The 24152-nt window shown below is 37.8% G+C and overlaps 1 protein-coding gene across 1 annotated transcript in view; it reads right to left on the reverse strand.

Annotated features, from left to right (window-relative positions):
- The window catches only part of adgrl4 (adhesion G protein-coupled receptor L4), a gene marked incomplete at both ends in the record, with an annotated part of 90855 nt that overhangs the window by 2443 nt on the left and 64260 nt on the right, over positions 1 to 24152 (reverse strand). Inside the window, 7 exons of the mRNA XM_080728589.1 lie at positions 1030 to 1229; positions 1600 to 1713; positions 1899 to 2082; positions 2878 to 3057; positions 3869 to 3939; positions 4698 to 4847; positions 19692 to 19841. Of these exons, the coding sequence (XP_080584715.1) occupies positions 1030 to 1229; positions 1600 to 1713; positions 1899 to 2082; positions 2878 to 3057; positions 3869 to 3939; positions 4698 to 4847; positions 19692 to 19841 (1049 nt within the window). The remainder of the gene's footprint in view (positions 1 to 1029; positions 1230 to 1599; positions 1714 to 1898; positions 2083 to 2877; positions 3058 to 3868; positions 3940 to 4697; positions 4848 to 19691; positions 19842 to 24152) is intronic.

Raw genomic sequence — 24152 nt, forward strand, 5'->3', positions numbered from 1 at the left:
TGCGTGCGTGCGTGTGTGCATTCTTTCTTTTGGGATATAGTGCTATTTGAATAATTTAATTACAGAAGTTGTGTGTAACTTCCTGCTCAGCCCGACCACCTGCGTAATTAAGTGATTACTGGTCCAGCTTTGGCCCATTAGATCAGCCATGATGACTCAGCTTAACAATGGAGAACATTTAATAAGTTATTCAATTAGCAACAATACCCCTGCAAAGCTAAGACTCCCAGGGGTCTGATAAGGAATAGATTTTCATTTTACTCATACAGTACACTTCATTACTGTATTACTGTATCTATTATGATCTATAATTAAAAGACCAGTATTTTAACTTTCTTAGTGCAACATGTTCCCCTTTCGTTCAACTTTTACTTGTCTGGGAACTGCAGATGCCAAAGTTATTGCAGGATCCCTGTAAGGAATAACAAAGTTGTTTCTCCAGACTAAAGAGTGAGCAGTGATGGCTCCGGATTGACACAAATAGCTGTCAACAGGATACGTGACAGAGTTTTCATGGAGTTCCAAACTTGGTAGGATTTTATGAGCCGTACAAGATAAAATGTTTTTCAAATTACATCATACAGCACACATTATATTAGGATTGGGCTAAAGCAGTGAAGAAGAGAAGAGGTGCGCTCCTTTTCTTTTAGGGCACACAAAATGTTAATGTACAGAGGGAGCAATTGCAAAAGTTCTATGAAAGTTACTGCAGACTTGATTGTTACACAGTAGGCGCAAATAAGTGCATTGTAAGAGAAAACTCTAATGTGTCTCAACGGACTAGACAAGACACCATCGGCCCTTCTAATTGATGACAGCTGAAAAAGAGAGCAAAACTTGATTTCATTCCTACCCAGTACAATTTCTCATGGGGTTGAAGCAAAACCACAGTGTTAGCTCAGCAAGCGCGCATGCGGCAAAAAGTGGACTCTTGCAGTAACTTATGTACATCGCTGTACAGGGGGTGCGTAACTAAGGGGATGAAAAATCGATGTAGTCAGCTCTGAGTGCTATGTATAAAAACCTCACCTCATTGTGTCTCAGAGTGAAGGTAATGTGGTCAAGCTGGTACACGTCAGTGGGTTTGATGGCTGCTGCAATGACCTGGGAGTTGACAGTGATTTCCCCTGTCGCAGCAGAGCGCGCGTAGTCACTCACACCTGGGTCAGTGCCTGGAGTCAGGATGTCACCGATGCTGTCATATCTCACAAACACCACCGACACGCTCTCTGACGGACAGGGGGAGGAAATATGGCACGGGGGATGTCACTTTTTTTGTTTTTTTATCAAACTTTTTATTTGTCAGACATTGTGAGACCTTAGAGTAACTGAGCCGCATCTATTCTACTGTATCCTATCTGTCCATCAGCAGTATCTATCCATCTACTCTATACTATACTATACTATACTGTACATCTACCTATCTATTAATTATGACTATCTATTCACAGTATCTGCAGATCTATCTGTTACATAATATTGTGTCTTTGTCTATCCATTTTTGTCTGTCTGTCTGTCTGTCTGTCTGTCTGTCTGTCTGTCTGTCTGTCTGTCTGCCTGTCTGTCTGTCTAGCCACCCAGCTATTTTTTAATTATTACCATTTCCAGCTTCCTCCGTTGTAGACTTGGGAGTTATACTTATTTGATCTCCTCCCATGGAGACGGACAGCGTAGGCTTCGTCTGACGAACATCAAAGGTGAAGAGCTTCAGTTCTGTGGGTGGGGATGAGAATGTGGATGGGGGGGGGGCGGTTGGCGATGCGATGACAGGATATGAAAAATGATAATCATCCAAAACGCACATACATCGCCACAATCGGAGAGGGGCAACATCAGAAATAGAAATTTAATATCACCCGAACGGCTGTGAGAACGGTCCGCACGAGTGACAAACTCACCCATTTGGCTGGCTTTGATCTGCAGCTCGGTGGGAGTTTTGTAGATGCCGGCCAGAACCAGGGCACTCTCCTCCACTGTGTGCAGGAGCTTGGTGATGGTGTGTTCCCGTTGCTCCGCTTTCATCCTGTTCCAGGCCACCAGCTCATCCTTCTCCACCAAGTTGTTCACAGCGTTCACAAGTTTCTGTTTGAAAGCGAGAAGATATAAAATGTTCTCTTTCGGAAAAGTTTGAGTTTAAAGGAGTAGTTCACTAGCCCCAAAATGACTTTTTTTTCTAACCATTACTCACCCCATGGAGACTTTTGTTTTTATCGCATTCCTAAGCCAATAATTTGATTATAATAAATGTGTGTGTGTGTGTGTGTGTGTGTGTGTGTGTGTGTGTGTGTGTGTGTGTGTGTGTGTGTGTGTGTGTGTGTGTGTGTGTGTGTGATATTATAATATATAGCGTTTCATCATTGTGTTATATTGATAGGGAGCCCCTATCCAAAGACAATTCTCAGTCGATTGCATCGTGGTTAGCAGTGAATAACCACAAGGGTATTAGTTATTTAGCTAGTGTATGCATGTGTAGTCTTCAAATGAAAATAGCCATGAATATCCATAAATAGCTCCCTAGTTATTACAATCAGTGGCGGAAGAATATACAGTATATTCTTTGAAATCCTTTCAAAAAATGTAAAGAAGTTAAAGTGCCTCAAAGTTAACTCATTGACTCATACTTAAATGTACTCCACAGTCCACTGTCTAAAATGATGTGCATAGCAAATGAATAGAACAACTAGCGTTATGGAAATGATCAGCACTTCTTCAGAACACATCTTTGACCAATCGGAGAGCTAGGCTGAAACCTCTCAATGTGTAATCAAATTTGATGCATGGTAATCCTAAACCTCAAATCAAAGTGTAATCACGGGCGAGGAAGCATTCCAAAACGTGGCTGCATGTGACCAAGAACAGTAAACAAAAAAAGATTACAGTCAGGGTCGAGTTGAGGATGAATGGTTTGGCGCCGAGATCCTTCCCCCCCGACCTCAGCAGGGATGTGGACAGAGACAAGGCCTCCACGTATGAGATCACCTCCACCGAGGTCAGCTCGCCGGATGTCTGGTTGGCAATCTCCTGCAGCAGACTCTGTGGCTCTGTGATGGTGCGCATCTTCAAATCAAAGACAGGCAGTTTTTGTTTTTAATCAGCATCTACATTTTTCGACCACAACTCCCAAGTTGTTTTTGTTCAAACCTCATTAAGCCGAGCAGGTCATGAACTGCAAGAGTATGTTTTTTTTTTCTTCTTTTTAACAACGATGGCTTGGCAAAAGGCTACTTTTGCCCAGGGGTCAAACCTAAGAATGAATTAAATCTGAATAATTCAACAGACATGCAGACCTCCCCAAAGAGGAAGATGCGTATCGGCATATAGGCGCATGCTGGAATAAAACTCTACAGATGTTGATGCATCCAAGAAAAGAAAAAAAAAAGCCAGCATTACTAAAATGGAATTGAACTTCTTTATAGTTTCCATCTGCTTTGTAGTACATTATAGTACAGTACATCTTTTTGTGGGATTCTGTTCAGTGTTAAGGCACAACATAATTCCTGCCAATAGAGGGCAGTGTCAGAATGTATATTTTCTTTTGTTTTGTTCTACCATGGTGTGCTGCCTCAAATACAGTGGATCTCAAACATTTTCATGTGAATGACTCCCAAATTGATACTGTTTGAAAGTATTTTGTGAAGAGATAAGAGATTTGTTATAGTTTTGATAGTTTTGATTAGATGTAGTACACAATTCTACAGCAGTCTATACTTACTAACTGTAAAATAGGTGGGGAGACAACAGATCTGAATAGGGACATTTTATTGTTCAACATTTTGCTGGGGACCCACTGGAAGTCCCTCTAGGACTCCTGGGGGTCCCTGGACTCCACGCTGGTGAACAACTGCTGTAACAAAATAGAGGTTCTCACATATTCAAGGGTTTTGTTGACGGTCTGTGTGACACATCTGGGGCTGTCATGGCAGTTTTTCTTGGGATGCTCTGGGAACAATGAAAACAAAAACAATTAATAAGAATGGATTCTTTCATGTTTAGCAACTAGATTTGCTAAGGACATTGCAATGCTGTCACTGCTGTCATTTCTGGATTGCACTGATAACCATATCTGTCATAGATTTAGGATTGCACCGGTTACCTGACACATTGCGTCATGGCCCATGGGGCAAACCTTTCAGCCACCTGCACCTGAGCGTGAGCGTGCATGCGTGCGTATGAGATTCAAGATTCAAGATTAATTTATTTGGTCCCGAAGGAAATTTGTCTTGGACATGCAGGCTGCTACATAACATACAACAGGACAAGACAGACAGAAAGTATGAGTATGAGTGAGTGAATAACAGTGATTTAAGTAGTAAGCACCTACTGTACAGATGCATGTGTGGGTGCTGGACACAGAAGGAGGGAAAGAGAAATGGGGCCTTATATTGTGTAACGTCTTATGAGTCATGACTAAAAGTATGACTCTAAATAGGGCCATAGACTTAAAATAAACTGTGTGTGTGTGTGTGTGTGTGTGTGTGTGTGTGTGTGTGTGTGTGTGTGTGTGTGTGTGTGTGTGTGTGTGTGTGTGTGTGTGTGTGTGTGTGTGTGTGTGTGTGTGTGTGTGTGTGTGTGTGTGTGTGTGTGTGTGTACACTGTTGGTCATTATGTGTCCATATGCGTGTGTGTGTGTGTGTATCTTGCAGTATGTGTTTTGTGCATTTGTGTGCGTAATTTTATGCATGCATGTGTGCACCCACCTTTACACCTAGCACCGGTGTCGGGATGAAAGTACTTGGCGCCTGAATTGAGGACATAATCTCGTTGGCAGGTGCAATAGAAAGATCCCTTTGTATTATGGCACTGGGAGAAAGGCCCACACACCTGTCCTTCTTTACATTCATCAATATCTGAAAGACACAAGGGAAGAGCTGCCATTTCAAAATGAGAAAACTGTTGTAAGAAAGAAGTGACACTCGCTCTTACACAATGATTGATGCCAGACATTTAAAGCATTATATGGCATAGTACTGTACCTGTAGGTACTGTAACTATAATCTTCTAGGTCGGTCTTCAAGAGGGGGTCTGGGACCCCTAGGGGGGTCCTCAGAGTTGCTAGATCTTTATGATACAAACTCCTTTTAGAATCCCTATTCTGAGGGGAAGAGTGAGTCTTTAGGGCTCAAGTGGTTAACTGTCTGAAATTACACATTAACATGAATCCTGCTCAACGCTACACAATGACAGAGCTGTTAAACTAGTTTAGGAAGCTACAGTTATGAAATCTATTGAAACGTTAAATCGCAACACACTTTTATACAATTATGGAGTGCGGGATCCTGCTTTATCTCCATCTCGGAGATAAAAAACGTTCAAGACTCCAGCTCTAGACCTAGACTCTGCCATGTGTCCGGGGGGCACAGGGGTAAGGCTCCTGTGGAGACTGGGGTTAAATTCCTCCACGGTGCCTCCAGCTTGGACGGGCGCTCTAAATGAACTCTGTTGGCCATATTTACGGGTGGGGAGCAGGGGAAGGCAATCTCTGTCACTGCACTAGTGACTCCTACAGGCTGTTCAGCAGGGTGTCTGGGGAACTCAGGAGGTGGAACTGGGAGGAATAGACTCTATATGCGCAGCAGCCTTATTGGAAATAAATTGGGCCTCTTCTCTACTTCCTTCTTAATGATACATATGAAGGCTCTGTTCCATTCTGGTCAAACAGAGTCAGGGTGCTGATGTTGTGCACGTTGGCTCACTGGAAACTCACACCAGTCCCAAAGTGTCCTTCAGGGGGTACCAAATGGCCCCTTATGGGTCTGTAACTCTGAGAGTGTATGAATGGATCCAAATGGACCCGTACGGGTCCATTTGGTTCCATTTGTACGCTCTCAGAGTTATGGTGGTCCTTGAAATCAAAACGTTTGAGAACCACAGTGCTACACTACATGGAACAGAGCCTTCATTAGAATCATTGGTAATACCTGTGAAGGAAGTAAGGAAGGGGCCCAATTTCTTTCCAGTATGGCAGCTGTGCATAGAGCAGCGTTACGCCCTCCCAGTGAAACTCCTCACTCTCACGTGAAAATAATTAAGCGGCTTGTGACTCCATGTGCGCTGGAAGATACAAGGTTGTCTCCATCAAGCCAGGCGGGAGGGTTGGCAGAGACGGGGGGCTATACACAGGGAGAATTGGCAACGATAAATTGGGGCAAAAAGGATTCCAAGTAGAACCGTGTATTTCGACCACACTCTTACAGCTTTGTATTATTACAGTTCCTCTGCAGTGCATATTATTCACTATGCTGCTCTGTCCAGTAAAATATGTTAAAACAGTTTAATGGTACAGAAACAAGCCCCCCATTCCTTCAAATAATCCCTTACCAAAAAGTAGTAAACTTCAAGTTTACTTTTCTAAGTATACTTAAGTCAACTTTGAGTATATTTCTTAAGTATACTTTAAGTACAAGTATACTGATATTTATGTACAAGTAGTATACTAACAAATGTACTAGTTAGTGTACTAGTTAGTATACTTACAGTATACCTACCGTACTAAAAGTAATCTGAATTGGCCCACTTTTGAGTATACTCGAGTAAACTCTAAGTTTACTTAAAGTATACATGAAGTATATATGAGTATACTTAAATTATTGTATTCATACACTAGAATTGTGCTATTCCCTTACTTAAAATAAACCATTCATATACTCAGATGTATACTTAAGTACACTACTTATTTACTTGAATTGCACTTCTCTTATACAAGAGGTATACTATGGTCATACCTGAACTGCACTACATTTAAATTTGAAGTATACCATTTATATACGTAAAACATACTATGCGTGAACTTAATGTACACTACTCTTTTACCTGCAGTGTACTTGAATAGCACTTTTATTGTACTTGAGGTATACTAAGGTCATATGAACTGCACTACTTGTAACCTTGAAGTATACCATTTATATACTCAAACTATACTATGCATGAACTTAATGTGCACTACTCTTTTACCTCTAGTGTACTTGAATTGCACTTTTCTTATACATAAGGTATACTACGTTTATATTTGAACAGCACTTTTTTCATACTTGAAGTATATCATTTATATAGTCGGAACATACTATGCATGAACTTAATGTACACTACTCTTTTACCTGCAGTGTACTTGAATTGTACTACGTTTACATTTGAACAGTACTATTTCATACTTGAAGTATAACGGTTATATACTCAAAACATACTATGCGTGGACTTAATGGACACTACTCTTTTACTTGAATTGCACTATTCTTATACTTGACGTATACTACGTTTATATTTGAATTGCATTCATTTTAAACTTGAAGTATACCATTTATATACTCAAAACATACTTGATGTACACTACTCTTTTACTTGCAGTGCACTTGAATTGCACTTTTCATTTACTTGAGGAAGACTTTGGTCATACTTGAATGGCACTTTTCTTTTACTTGAGGTATACTATGGTCATAATTGAACTGCACTACTTTTAAACTTGAAGTACACCATTTATATACTCAAAACATACTATGCGTGAACTTAGTGTACACTACTCTGTTACTTGCAGTGCACTTGAATTGCACTTTTCATTTACTTGAGGTATACTATGGTCATACTTGAACTGCACTACTTTTAAACTTGAACCATACCAGTTATATACTCAAAACATACTATGCGTGAACTTAACTTACACTACTCTTTTACTTGCAGTGCACTTGTCTTATACTTGACGTAAACTACGTTTACATTTGAACTGCACTATTTTCATACTCGAGGTATGCCATTTATATACTCAAAACATACTATGCGTGATTTTAATGTACACTACTCTTTTACTTGCAGTGCACTTGAATTGCACTCTTCTTTTACTTGAGGTATACTATGATCATACTTGAACTGCACTACTTTTGAACTTGAACCATACCAGTTATATACTCAAAACATACTATGCGTGAACTTCATGGACACCACTCTTTTACTTGAATTGCACTATTCTTATACTTGAGGTATACTATGGTCATACTTGAACTGCACTACTTTTAAACTTGAAGTATACCATTTATATACTCAAAACCTACTATGCGTGAACTTAATGTACACTACTATTTTACCTGCAGTGTACTTGAATTGAACGTTTCTTATACTTGAAGTATTCCAGTTATATACTCAAAACATACTAGGCGTGAACTTAATGGACACTACTCTTTTACTTGCATTGTACTTGAATTGCACTTAGCTTATACTTGACATATACTATGTGTATATTTGAACTGCACTATTTCTATACTCGAAGTATACCATTTATATACTCAACACATACTGTACGTGAACTTAATGTTCACTACTCTTTTACCTGCAGTACACTTTAATTGCTCTTTTCTTATACTTGAGGTATACTATGGTCATACTTGAACTGCACTACTTTTAAACTTGAATCATACCATTTATATACTCAAAACATACTGTGCGTGAACTTAATGTACACTACTCTTTTACCTGCAGTGCACTTGAATTGCACTCTTCTTTTACTTGAGGTATACTATGGTCATACTTGAACTGCACTACTTTAAAACTTGAAGTATACCATTTATATACTTAACACATACTATGCGTGTACTTAACTGACACTACTCTTTTACTTGAACTGCACTTGTTTTATATTTGACGTATACTACGTTTATATTTGAACTGCACTATTTCCATACTCGAGGTATACCATTTATATACTCAACACATACTGTGCGTGAACTTAATGTTCACTACTCTTTTACCTGCAGTGCACTTTAACTGCTCTTTTCTTATACTTGAGGTATACTATGGTCATACTTGAACTGCACTACTTTTAACTTGAATCGTACCATTTATATACTCAAAACACACTGTGCGTGAACTTAATGTACACTACTCTTTTACCTGCAGTGCACTTGAATTGCACTCTTCTTTTACTTGAGGTATACTATGGTCATACTTGAACTGCACTACTTTAAAACTTGAAGTATACCATTTATATACTCAACACATACTATGCGTGTACTTAATTAAAACTACTCTTTTACTTGAACTGCACTTGTTTTATATTTGACGTATACTACGTTTATATTTGAACTGCACTATTTTCATACTCGAGGTATACCATTTATATACTCAAAACATACTATGCGTGAACTTAATGTACACTACTCTTTTACTTGCTGTGCACTTGTCTTATACTTGACGTAAACTGTGTTTATATTTGAACTGCACTATTTCCATACTCGAGGTATACCATTTATATACTCAACACATACTGTGCATGAACTTAATGTTCACTACTCTTTTACCTGCAGTGCACTTTAATTGCTCTTTTCTTATACTTGAAGTATACTATGGTCATACTTGAACTGCACTACTTTTAAACTTGAATCGTACCATTTATATACTCAAAACAAACTGTGCGTGAACTTAATGTACACTACTCTTTTACCTGCAGTGCGCTTGAATTGCACTCTTCTTTTACTTGAGGTATACTATGGTCATACTTGAACTGCACTACTTTTGAACTTGAACCATACCAGTTATATACTCAAAACATACTATGCGTGAACTTCATGGACACTACTCTTTTACTTGAATTGCACTATTCTTATACTTGAGGTATACTATGGTCATACTTGAACTGCACTACTTTTAAACTTGAAGTATACCATTTATATACTCAAAACATACTATGCGTGAACCTAATGTACACTACTATTTTACCTGCAGTGTACTTGAATTGAACGTTTCTTATACTTGAAGTATACCAGTTATATACTCAAAACATACTAGGCGTGAACTTAATGGACACTACTCTTTTACTTGCATTGTACTTGAATTGCACTTAGCTTATACTTGACATATACTACGTGTATATTTGAACTGCACTATTTGTATACTCGAAGTATACCATTTATATACTCAACACATACTGTGCGTGAACTTAATGTTCACTACTCTTTTACCTGCAGTGCACTTTAATTGCACTTTTCTCATACTTGAGGTATACTATGGTCATACTTGAACTGCACTATTTTCATACTCAAAGTATACCAGTTATATACTCAAAACATACTATGCGTGAACCTAATGTACACTTGCTGTGGGCTTGAATTGCAATTTTCTTATACGTGAGGTATACTACTTTCATACTTGAAATGCACTATTTTATTACTTGAAGTATACCATTTATATACTCAGAACATACTATGCATGAACTTAATGTACACTACTCTTTACCTTTCAGTGTACTTGAATTGCACGTTTTTTATACTTTACGTATACTACGTTTATACTTGAACTAGACTATTTTCATGCTTGAAGTATACCATTTACATACTCAAAACATTGAATTGCACTTTTCTTATACTTGAGGTATACTATGTTTATACTTGAACTGCACTATTTTCATTGTAGCGACGGGGTGCAACTAATTAATATTCGAACACAGTTCTGCATAGGTATTTTAATGGTTAAAGAAAGACAGAGTGTGAAATATTATAGCTTTGGAAATGGAGGACTGTATATTCTGGAGTTGAGGTTATGCGCACCACAGGGCTCCAGTCAAAGAGCAGTAATCAATGATGACACTTGGTGTTTTATGTGGTTTTTATAAAGGAGGTAGTTGGCGGACACAAACATACACAATGATGAATGGTATCTGAAAATATAGAAATAATACATAAGGTTAAGGAGACAATAAACGATATGCAGTAGTAACCTACACAAACATAGCATATTACTGAAATGCCATGCACTCATGTGCCAGCTTAGACCCAGCATGCACTCACACACAGGTTAGACTAGGGCCTGTTAGCTTAGCCACTGAAGTTTAGCTAGCAAACACAATTACAAAAACAAACTTTTTAAACCACACACAGATCAATTCTGACACAATGAACTGTTACCACATGAACCATTATTGCTCTGCAGGACAGAACTCACTTTGTCAAGAACGCATTCTTATGTGCATATGTTTGTGTGTGGCTGCACTCATGCATGTAAACAGTTGGGGGAATGTTTGGTGTTGCTGAACTGTCTGTAGATTTCACTCTGAATGTGTAGTCTTGCCGGTCCCATTATACACCTACAAATGAACAGATAAAGCACATTAGTAATATACAGTAGTAATATACTTTGAATTGACAAGTAGAATACTCAAGATTTGTGAAGATAATGTAAAGCTGTTATTTGTAAAACCCTTACCTTTGTCTGTCTCCTCCTCCCAGGGTGGTGTTCGGGCAAAAGAGTTCCCTCCGGTAACACGCACACTATTTATAGTCCTGGGAGGGTGAAGCCAAGTGGGGGGTGGATAGAGGGGAGATTGAAAATGATTCTAATGCATTTAATAATGTATGGTGGGTGTACACATTTAGTGGGCATAGTGGTAATTGGAGATATGAATTAAAGGAGCATATCCATGTGCTAGTATTTTAAGTACCTTTGTATTATTAAATGCATTAGAATCATTCTCAATCTCCCCTCTATCCACTTCCCACTTGGTTTCACCCTCCCAGGACTATAAATAGGGTGTGTGTTCCCAGAGGGAACTCTTTTGCCCGAACACCACCCTGGGAGGAGGAGAACATCAGACAAAGGTATTATCATCACACATCTTGGCATTCTACTTGTCAATTCAAAGTATATTACTACTGTTGACTCCCATAACTAATGTGCTTTATCTGTTCATTTGTAGGTGTATAATGGGACCGGCAAGTCTACACATTCAGAGTGAAATCTACAGACAGTTCAGCAACACCAAACCCCATCACCACCTTTATTGTCCCCATTTAGAGCAGGCATGCCTCAGGTACCCTCTGATCAGGACCCAGGTGACACTTTAGTTGAGGCAGTTGTTTGGGCACCACTAGAACAGAGGACCCCAACTGTTTACATGCATGAGTGCAGCCACAAACAAACATATGCACATAAGAATGCGTTCTTGACAAAGTGAGTTGTTTTCTGTCCTGCAGAACAATAATGGTTCATGTGGTAACAGGTCATTGTATCAGAATTGATCTGTGTGTGGTTTAAAAAGTTTGTTTTTGTAATTGTGTTTGCTAGCTAAACTTCAGTGGCTAAGCTAACAGGCCCTAGTCTAACCTGTGTGTGAGTGCATGCTGGGTCTAAGCTGGCACATGAGTGCATGGCTCATTTCAGTAATATGCTACATTTGTGTAGGTTACTACTGCATATTGTTTATTGTCTCCTTATCCTTATGTAGTATTTCTATATTTTCAGATACCATTCATCATTGTGTATGTTTGTGTCCACCAACTACCTCCTTTATAAAAAACACATACAACGCCATCAAGTGTCATCATTGATTACTGCTCTTTGACTGGAGCCCTGTGGTGGGCATAACCTCAACTCCAGAGTATACAGTCCTCCATTTCCAAAGCTATAATATTTCACACTCTGTCTTTCTTTAACCATTACAATACTTATTAATTAGTTGCACCCCGTCGCTACAATGAAAATAGTGCAGTTCAAGTATAAACATAGTATACCTCAAGTATAAGAAAAGTGCAATTCAAGTATGTTTTGAGTATATAAATGGTATACTTCAAGTATGAAAATAGTGCAGTTCAAGTATAAAGGTAGTATATGTAAAGTATAAAAAAACGTGCAATTCAAGTACACTGCAAGTAAAATAGTGACCATTATGTTGACGTATAGTATGTTTTGAGTATATAACTGGTATGGTTCAAGTTTAAAAGTAGTGCAGTTCAAGTATGACCATAGTATACCTCAAGTAAAAGAAGAGTGCAATTCAAGTGCACTGCAAGTAAAAGAGTAGTGTACATTAAATTCACGCATAGTATGTTTTGAGTATATAAATGGTATACTTCAAGTATGAAAATAGTGCAGTTCAAGTATAAAGGTAGTATACGTAAAGTATAAAAAAACGTGCAATTCAAGTACACTGCAAGTAAAAGAGTAGTGACCATTATGTTGACGTATAGTATGTTTTGAGTATATAACTGGTATGGTTCAAGTTTAAAAGTAGTGCAGTTCAAGTATGACCATAGTATACCTCAAGTAAAAGAAGAGTGCAATTCAAGTGCACTGCAAGTAAAAGAGTAGTGTACATTAAATTCACGCATAGTATGTTTTGAGTATATAAATGGTATACTTCAAGTTTAAAATTAATGCAATTCAAATATAAACGTAGTATACGTCAAGTATAAGAATAGTGCAATTCAAGTAAAAGAGTAGTGTCCATCAAGTTCATGCATAGTATGTTCCGAGCATATAAATGCTATACTTCAAGTATGAAAAAAGTGCCGCTCAAATATAAACGTAGTATACCTCATGTATAAGAAAAGTGCAATTCAAGTACACTAGAGGTAAATGAGTAGTGCACATTAAGTTGATGCATAGTATAGTTTGAGTATATAAATGGTATACTTCAAGGTTAAAAGTAGTGCAATTCAAATATAAACGTAGTATACGTCATGTATAAGAAAAGTGCAATTCAAGTAAAAGAGTAGTGTCCATTAAGTTCACGCATAGTACGTTAAAGTATAAACGTAGTATACCTCAAGTATAATAAAAGTGCAATTTAAGTACATTCAAAGTAAAAGAGTAGTGTACATTACGTTCACACATAGTATATTTTCAGTATATGAATGCTATACTTCAAGTATGAAAATAGGGCAGTTCAAGTATAAACATAGTATACGTCAACTATAAAAAACATGCAATTCAAGTACACTGCAAGTAAGAGAGTAGTGTACATTAGTGTCCATTAAGTTCACGCATAGTACGTTAAAGTATGAACGTAGTATACCTCAAGTATAATAAAAGTGCAATTTAAGTACATTCAAAGTAAAAGAGTAGTGTACATTACGTTCACACATAGTATATTTTCAGTATATAAATGCTATACTTCAAGTATGAAAATAGGGCAGTTCAAGTATAAACATAGTATACGTCAACTATAAAAAACATGCAATTCAAGTACACTGCAAGTAAGAGAGTAGTGTACATTAAGTTCACACATAGTGTGTTTTGTGTATATAAATGGTATACCTAAAGTATAAGAAAAGTGCAATTCAAGTACACTGCAAGTAAAAGAGTAGTGTACATTAAGTTCACGCATAGTATGTTTGGAGTATATAATAGTGCAGGTCAAGTATAAACGTAGTATACGTCAAGTATAAGAAAAGTGCAATTCAAGTACCCTGCAAGTAAAAGAGTAGTGTACATTAAGTTCACGCACAGTATGTTTTGAGTATATAAATGGTATACTTCAAGTATAAGAAAAGTGCAATTCAAGTGCACTGCAAGTAAAAGAGTTCTGTACAGTAAGTTAACGTAGAGTATGTTAGGAGTATTTAAATGGTATACTTCAAGTAAGAAAATAGTACAGTTCAAGTATAAACGTAGTATACCTCAAGTATAAGAAAAGTGCAATTCAAGTACACTGCTAGTAAAAGACTAGTGTACATTAAGTTCATGCATAGTATGTTTAGAGTATATAAATGGTATACCTCAAGTCTGAAAATAGTGCAGTTCAAATATAAACGTAGTATACAACAAGTATAAGAAACGTGCAATTCAAGTACAATGCAAGTAAAAGAGTAGTGTCCATTAAGTTCACGCACAGTATGGTTTGAGTATATAACTGGTATTCTTCAAGTATAAGAAAAGTGCAATTCAAGTACACTGCAAATAAAAGAGTAGTGTACATTAAGTTCACGCATAGTATGTTTGGAGTATATAAATGGTATACCTCAAGTCTGAAAATAGTGCAGTTCAAATATAAACGTAGTATACGTCAAGTATAAGAAACGTGCAATTCAAGTACAATGCAAGTAAAAGAGTAGTGTCCATTAAGTTCACGCATAGTATGTTTGTAGTATATAAATGGTATACCTCAAGTATGAAAATAGTGCAGTTCAAATATAAACGTAGTATACAACAAGTATAAGAAACGTGCAATTCAAGTACAATGCAAGTAAAAGAGTAGTGTCCATTAAGTTCACGCACAGTATGGTTTGAGTATATAACTGGTATTCTTCAAGTATAAGAAAAGTGCAATTCAAGTACACTGCAAATAAAAGAATAGTGTACATTAAGTTCACGCATAGTATGTTTGGAGTATATAAATGGTATACCTCAAGTCTGAAAATAGTGCAGTTCAAATATAAACGTAGTATACGTCAAGTATAAGAAACGTGCAATTCAAGTACAATGCAAGTAAAAGAGTAGTGTCCATTAAGTTCACGCACAGTATGGTTTGAGTATATAACTGGTATTCTTTAAGTATAAGAAAAGTGCAATTCAAGTACACTGCAGGTAAAAGAGTAGTGTCCAGTAAGTTCACGCACAGTATGTTTAGAGTATATAACCGGTATGGTGAAAGTTTAAAAGTAGTGCAGTTGAAGTATGACCATAGTATACTTCAATTATAAGAAAAGTGCAATTCAAGTACACTGCAAATACAAGAGTAGTGTACATTAAGTTCAAGCATAGTATGTTTGTAGTATATAAATGGTATACCTCATGTATGAAAATAGTGCAGTTCAAATATAAACGTAGTATACGTCAAGTATAAGAAACGTGCAATTCAAGTACAATGCAAGTAAAAGAGTAGTGTCCATTAAGTTCACGCACAGTATGGTTTGAGTATATAACTGATATTCTTCAAGTATAAGAAAAGTGCAATTCAAGTACACTGCAGGTAAAAGAGTAGTGTCCATTAAGTTCACCCACAGTATGTTTAGAGTATATAACTGGTATGTTGCAAGTTTAAAAGTAGTGCAGTTGAAGTATGACCATAGTATACCTCACGTATAAGAAAAGTGCAATTCAAGTACACTGCAAATACAAGAGTAGTGTACATTAAGTTCAAGCATAGTATGTTTGTAGTATATAAATGGTATACCTCAAGTATGAAAATAGTGCAGTTCAAATATAAACGTAGTATACGTCAAGTATAAGAAACGTGCAATTCAAGTACAATGCAAGTAAAAGAGTAGTGTCCATTAAGTTCACGCACAGTATGGTTTGAGTATATAACTGGTATTCTTCAAGTATAAGAAAAGTGCAATTCAAGTACACTGCAGGTAAAAGAGTAGTGTCCATTAAGTTCACGCACAGTATGTTTAGAGTATATAACTGGTATGTTGCAAGTTTAAAAGTAGTGCAGTTGAAGTATGACCATAGTATACCTCATGTATAAGAAAAGTGCAATTCAAGTTTAAAAGTAGTGAAATTCAAGTATAAATATAGTATACGTCAAGTATAAGAAAAGTGCAATTTAAGTACCCTGTAAGTAAAAGAGTAGTGTACATTAAGTTCACACATAATATGTTTTGTGTATAAATGGTATACCTCTAGTATAATAAAAGTGCAATTCAATTACACTGCAAGTGTACATTAAGTTCACGCATAGTATGTTTGGAGTATATAATAGTGCATTTCAAGTACAATCGTAGTATACGTCATGCATAATTAAAGTGCAATTCAAGTACCCTGCAAGTAAAAGAGTAGTGTACATTACGTTCACACATAGTATGTTTTGTGAAAATACATGGTACACCTCAAGTATAAGAAAAGTGCAATTCAAGTACACTGCAAGTAAAAGAGTAGTGTCCATTAAGTTCACGCACAGTATGGTTTGTGTCTATAACTGGTATTCTTCAAGTATAAGAAAAGTGCAATTCAAGTACACTGCAGGTAAAAGAGTAGTGTCCATTAAGTTCACGCACAGTATGTTTAGAGTATATAACCGGTATGGTGCAAGTTTAAAAGTAGTGCAGTTGAAGTATGACCATAGTATACCTCAAGTATAAGAAAAGTGCAATTCAAGTACACTGCAAATAAAAGAGTAGTGTACATTAAGTTCACGCATAGTATGTTTGTAGTATATACATTTTGTGTAAATAAATATGGTACCCCTCAAGTATAAGAAAAGTGCAATTCAAGTACACTGCAAGTAAAAGAGTAGTGTACATTAAGTTCACGCATAGTATGTTTGGAGTATATAAATGGTATACTTCATGTATGAAAATAGTGCAGTTCAAGTATAAATCTAGTATACCTCAAGCATAAGCACTACAGGTGCACAGTGTAGGGCAACTACCTCAAGCAGCCAGTGTGAGAAATATACAATTCTACCACTTTTTCTAGTCACGTGTTCAAATACTGGATTGTGATTGGCTTAAAACAGTAGTAAATGAGGCCACAATAGCCGGAATGTGTGAAATGCCCGGATGTACATGCAAATGAGGCACATTTCCGAGATCAATACGCGATGAACGCATCCGGGGACTTCAGGAGGGAGTCGGAACCATGGTCGGAACCCATGGTCGGAACACCTTTCTCCCCACCAACAAATGACGGTCGCAGCCGTCCTATATTTACTAACGTGCGTACTATCGTCGCCGATTTATTTGGATCCAATGCAATCCGCCAACTTTAAAGCCCCCTTTCTCTGAACCTATGCCTTTCTGGAAGCGAACAGCCTCTATTTACGGCCGGAACGGTGCTTTTAACTGACGTTAGCTTAGCTGTAAGCTAGACATCTGTCTCAGCAGCGACCGAGTATTTCCCGGTGAATCTGTGCGCAAAGGTGGGGGCTTGGGAGTGTGCACCACTGACTATTGCGGATGATGATGAGGTTATAGTATAGCTTAGCTTTTATGTATTGAAAATGAGAGGCACTCTTGCCGATTTAGTAAGAGACTCGTCTCCAATTGCAAGATATTTAAAAGTTATTTGGGGCCATGATGATGATGATGATATCCTTTTCTTCCCACAACTAAGGATTTTATATTGTCTGTGTTATTGTTTACAACCACTGAACCACAATTATTCACGTGTGGCAAGATTCACTCGTTTTTAGTAGGCTATATAGTGTAGGCTTAGAAGAAGCCTTTTCAGAAGTTAATTTAATGTTTTCCATTTAATGATTTCCTTTATCCTCATCTAATCTTGCGCTAATGCACCGTATGCACGCTGCTTAAAGGCCGTGTAGGCTTTTCAGAAGTTAATTGAATGTTTTCCATTTGCGCTAATGCACGCAACTGTTTTCGCCAAGTTTATATTATTATTATTTTAGTTGTTTCTCCTTGCTCATCGGCCCCCACCTTTGCGCACAGATTCACCGGGAAATACTCGGTCGCGTCTCAGCATGGAGTTGGCGCCATCTGGTGGTGAGTAGAAGATGTTGTTTGTGGCACTATTTGTTGTTATGGCGGAAGTTTTATAGGCAATAATGATTGTAACTTAAGATCCTTGCAAGTTACAACTATGTGTTTTCTTTCATGTATATGGGAAAAAGTGGTAGAAAAGCTATTTACCACTCGGGGTCGGACATTATGCTCTGATAATGTCCTGTGTTAGGGGGTTATCGGACTCGGCTTCGCCTCGTCCGATCACCCCCTAACACAGGACATTATCAGAGCATAATGTCCTCTCACTCGGGGTAAATTGCTTACGTATACACCCACAAGCCAGATACTGTATAAGAACACAGTACTATAGAATATAGGCTGCACTTGAAATGAAGGAAAAGTATACTTAAACTTTTTCTGTGTACTCGTCAGTATAAACTAAGTATACTTTTGTTAAGTATATTCCTGATAGTACATTTTAAGTAAACAGAAAAGTATACTTACCAAAGTATTAGTTTAGACAAAGTATACTTAGTTCATAACAAGTATACTCAGAGTATACGTAAGTATACTACTTTTTGGTAAGGGATAGTCTACTGTATAGGTAGGTATACACTATTAAGAAGATACCACCTAAACCTATACACCGTTCACAAGGAAAAGATTGTGCCTTAATACAAGCTGTAACCGAAGACAGATGTCTATATACCAGGGGTCTTCAACGTTTTTCAGGCCAAAGACCCCTTAGCTGAGAAAGAGATGAAGCAAAGAGATGAAGCAGGGTACCGGTATACGTATTGGATTCATGTTGACCACTTAAAACCCTCAATACTTTGTAAACCTGACCTTTGGCTCTGTACTTGGTCTGCTCTTTTTTTCCCTGTACACCAAACCTCTTCTCTGAAAATAGACGATCTACAAGCTCACAATGGGTCGCAAATGTGTTGTGAGCTGGTAGATCTGCTATTTTCGGCTAATGTTCCCCCCAGAATAGGGATGCGAGGGTTCAAGAGGTTAATGTAAAAAATTAAGTCCCCTCCCTATAATCACACAACGATGTGGCGGCCCTAGGGGTCCCGGACCACCTGTTGAATACCCCTGATATATACTGTATATAGTCTACTGTCTGTCTACTGTATGTCTTGCACTGTCTCCTGGACCTGTACATCTGCTGTGTTGCTACTGTATGCCAGTACCATGTGTGTCACTAGATGTACTGTTACTATAACACTGCAGTTGTCAAAATGTCTCTGCACCTTTGCCAACAAGTCAAAATCACACACACTAGTGGATTTTAATGGACTTAAATGTTACTAACATGATTATGCAATAATATGAATTTATAATAATACATTTATATGCTAATAGTCTTTAACTAAAATTAAACATTCATAAATATTCCCATGCTCCTGTACTGTACATGGTTTAAATGACAAGTGGCGAGCCTTGGTAAAAGCTGTCATCATCCAATGTTCTTAACGCTGTAAGGGCCTCTGGCAGCCAGAGACTTCTAGGACTGCATGGCAGCGCGGAGCATCGTTATCCAACAAATCAGGTGGTTCTGATTCTGTTCGTGACATTATACATTACCCATGCATTCGGTGCCATCGTTGGGTTGGAACTTGTCGGGTCCTGTTGACACGTGGCCAGGAACACAGGTACAGTAGTAGCTGCCAACCGTGTTAGTGCAGTTCCCCTTGTCCCCGCAGATATTTGTCACATTCTGGCACTCGTTGTCATCTGTAGCAAGACAGGGCAGTGCAGGAGATAAACTGGGTTAGTTGTTAAGGAGGAGAAAGCCTTGTAGAAACGGCCTTCAGATGAATAGTTCTCATTCCGGAATGATATAACCCCAATTTGAAAATACAATTATAACTATTCTTTTCTCATTTCTGTTTTCTTTTTACCTTTGCTTTCTTGCTTTGCTTTATTATGACAGGAAAGTAAGAGCAGCGAGGGGATATGATATGTACTGTACAGCACACAGGGATGTTGTCTTTTGTACCAACAACTTGAGAGATGGCGGTGCAGCAGCTCCTGTTTTGTTTTTTGTTTTTAACAATGGGTTGGCATCCTGGCACCTCAACTGGTTTGTGTACGCATACTGTACCCTTCTGATATCCAGGGTTTGAGTTTGATTCCAGACCAAAATCAAATCCCACTCTGCTGTGCAGATGGCATTTATAAAGTGGCGGGGTCCACACAACTTTACATTTGCATGTGCAGTTTTTTATTATTATATATTTTTTTTGGGGGTCTTTTTCGGGGGTTTTCAGGTCTTTTTGGTTTGAAAAATAAAAGTGATATAATGATTTATTGGGAGAAACCAAGCAAGCATGTTAAATCAGACATTAAGCACCCCCTACAGCAGGGGTATTCAACTAAATTGTGTCAGGGGGCCACATTGTCAGAAACCCAAAGGGCCGGGGGCTGGACTAATCCTCCTCACCCCCTGTTCATCTAAAAGTGCTTAATTTCTGTGCAACAACTGTAAAAATGCTTTCTTGCTTAGAACCTAGCCTAGCTACATCACACTAGTGAAGGCCAACCACTTGGCTTTGATGATATCTTAGAATAGATGTCGACCTATTTGACAGTGCAGACACATAATTGCCTTATTTGATGCATTAACGATGCATCAACAAGCATCAGCTGGTCACAGATGCACAGAGTTTTTTTTCAGGAAAAAAAGGGGGAGAGTAAAGGAGGGCAAGGAGAAAAGGAAAGAAACGGGTCAAAAATTGGAAATACGGTAACATGATTAACTCCATAAACCTGGGTCTCCCAGGGTCAAGTCCCTTTTTCCCACACCGAAAATAGCCAATCTTCAAGATCAAATGTTTTCCTATATTGTGACGTTCCCAGTCAGAATAGGAACGCTATGTGGAGTTCATGTGGTTAAGTATTCATTTTGATTAATATAAAAATGTATGAGGGTAATCAGCAATCTGTAATGAATTACTTTTCTAAAGTAAACTTGCCATCCCTGCGTACATTGATCTTTCTTCAGTACATAACATGTTGGGCTACACATTCTACTGAAAGCCACAGCCAAGTATTGTTTGACAAAAATGGACAGCACTCCAATACAATTCAGCTGTGTTATTCTGGTATCGGTCTCGAGTAACGCTTAACTTTCTTTCGTGACAGTTTAGAAGCACTTTGATCTTGACTTTGCATGTTCCTTTGCCATGGGCTTGAACCTTTGTTCTTGCCCATGGCCTTGACTATGGTGTTCTGGCTTGTGTGAATGCATGTGTCTTAATTTTACATTTTGGAATTGTTCAGTTGTTTGTCATTGTTTGATCTATATATGAGGTGAATGCCAGTACAAATCACTAAGCCTCAAGTAGAGAGAGAAAAAAAAACATAAAAAACAAACCTAATGTTTGTTGTGGGTGCAGCCTTTTGCGGCAATCAGCGATTTGGAAGTTTAAAAGTCATTTGGGAACTGCTGCTCTAGTTTCATTTTCAATCCAAGTTACTGGAAGTGACCTGCTAAAACTTTCCATTGTTTGTTGTGTTCCCTTGTCCTGGTATGATGGACACCGTGCTCTTCCTCCCCACCGCACCTTTGTGCTGAGTCCATCCGGGAAGGGATTTCCTCTGCCCCCGGAATGGGAGGAGGTGACAACAATATTCATTGGGAGGAGGAAGTAACGTCTGGCATTCCAGACCTTTGAACCCATCGTTGCACACAAACACAACACCTGCAGGAATTTCATAATGTAATAGATTGTCCTTTTTTCTTTTTTCCCCCTATAAGTGTAGACTTCACTGATGTGCTTTTGTAGTTCATTGTTTGGGGAAACGAAAGATCTTAAGAATGAGTGTTACCGATTGATCTACTTCAGACAGTCATGCATCTGTCTTGGAGTAGGATATCAGCTATACACAGTAGTGGAATGTAACTAAGTACATGTACTCAAGTATAGTACTTAAGTACAACTTTTAGGTATTTTTACTTTACTGGAGTATTTACAAATTGTAAATACTTTTTCTTCAATCAACTACATCTCAAAGGCAAATATTTACCTTTTACTCCACTACTTTTAATTGTAATTATAAGACGGGGTGCCATGATTATACTAGGAAGAGTTTTTTTTTCTTCTTCAGAAAAGTGTACAGAAAGTGTTAAAATTATGTTTTTATGTGGCCACACCCACCAGTTCATTAAGTATACCTGGTTTTCACCGTGGCACCTCCCACCTTGAGTTAGCCGCACCCATAGCTGCTGTTGTATGATAATAAGGGGAAGGGATGATTTTAGTGTGTCACTAAATCGGTGTATTTCGATTGTGCCTTTTGACTCAGCGGCTTTAAGCTTTCAGGAAGAAACCAAAAATACACAGGGAAGACATGTTTGCATATTATAACCACACCTGAGGCCGGTCTACTATATTAGCCAATTAAAACCTGAAAAATACCTAAAAATGTCTTCTAAATCCTAATGGTTTTCTGAAAAACATGTTTCTTTATCTGTGGTTTTTAAAGTCAAGGACCCCTAGAATTATATTGTATTTTACCGTGGACTCCCATTTCAAATTATCAGCGGCAAAGCTTTGAGTTAAAAATGTAAAAAATAATATTTATATTCAAAGATTTGCACAAAATGTTAAAGTTTTTTCAAAAATAGCAGATCTACAAGCTTATAGCTGTGCCACACTATAAGCTTGTATACAGTATCTGCTATTTTTTAATAGCTTAAGTATAGAAAACAGAAAATAAAATGGTAATAAACAGAAAAAGCACAACACTATGGCACCCCATCTTTTAGTTTACTAATTACTTTGCAGATTTTGATAATTATTATAAAACATATAAAACTGTTTTGTACGGTATACTTTGACAAAACATAACCCCTCATACAGTTTCCTGCGCTGGTTCTCAACGTCAGGTCTGGGGACCCCCAGTGGTCCAAATGTACACTTACAGGTCTGTAACTCTGAAAGCGTATAAAGGGTTTATCTCTGGGACCCCAAGCTATACTAGCTAAAGCTATACTGTAAAATACTCTGTGTTTATTTAACTCTGAGAGTGTACAAATGGAACCAAATGGACCCACAAGAGTCCTTTTGGTTCCATTTGTACACTTTCAGAGTTACTGTACAGACCGGTAAGGTTCCGTTTTCAATAGCAGGCATGTGCACTATAACCTGAAACATTGGCACTGCAGCATCAATTAACACAAGGTGCAATATATTAATTTAAAGATGAATTTCTCAATTTGAAGGTCTTGCTCAACAGATGTTCTTAATTATTGTGAAATAATTCAATTCCTTTTCAAAACATAGGGGAAATCACGACTATGGGAAGGTCATTCATCTCTACTTTAATAACACCATTTTGTTTTGAATTCAACGGCTATATGCTGTTTATATTACTGACAGTGTGATTTACATTTGGGCCCTTGAAATATGTGAACGCCTTCATGATTGTGATCGGGTCAGGAAAAAAAAAAAAAAAAAAAAAAGAAGTTCCAGGAATTCTAAGCCAAAACAGGACAGAAACATAACAAAGAGTAACAATGCTGGCTGAAAGACAAAGTGAAATATAGTTGACCCACCGCTGTGAAGATAAAGCAAGGTATTCTACACTGTAATGTTTTCCCTTTGATTAACGCACGTTGAGTATTTGGTGCCAACATCTTGTCATCAAACAGAAAAATAGTGCGAATCTGGCTAGTTGATGATATACAGTACCACCACAGAACAAATCAAATCCCCAAGAAACTATTTACACAAAATGACATGAAGTAGGAAAAAAATAATAGTCGGAGGAAATATGTTGTCTAAAGTTACATACGTTAATACGTACATGACCAGGATAGTGTGGAGCAGAACAAGTAATGTGAAACTGATTTTGCTATACTGTACATAAAATGATATTATAGCCTAAAAAAAAAAACTTTAGTCCTTGTTTTGTTAATTCATTTGCCGTTAAATTGCTTAATCCGTTTGGAATTGTGTGTCTACAGGGAGATGTTGGATTCACCACAGCTTGCGCAGCGTACACACTAGCGTTCAAAGCAACATCTCAGTAGCTCATATC

The sequence above is a fragment of the Nannobrachium achirus genome, assembly GCF_963921795.1.
Source record: "Nannobrachium achirus genome assembly, chromosome: 1".
Taxonomy (NCBI): Eukaryota; Metazoa; Chordata; class Actinopteri; order Myctophiformes; family Myctophidae; genus Nannobrachium; species Nannobrachium achirus.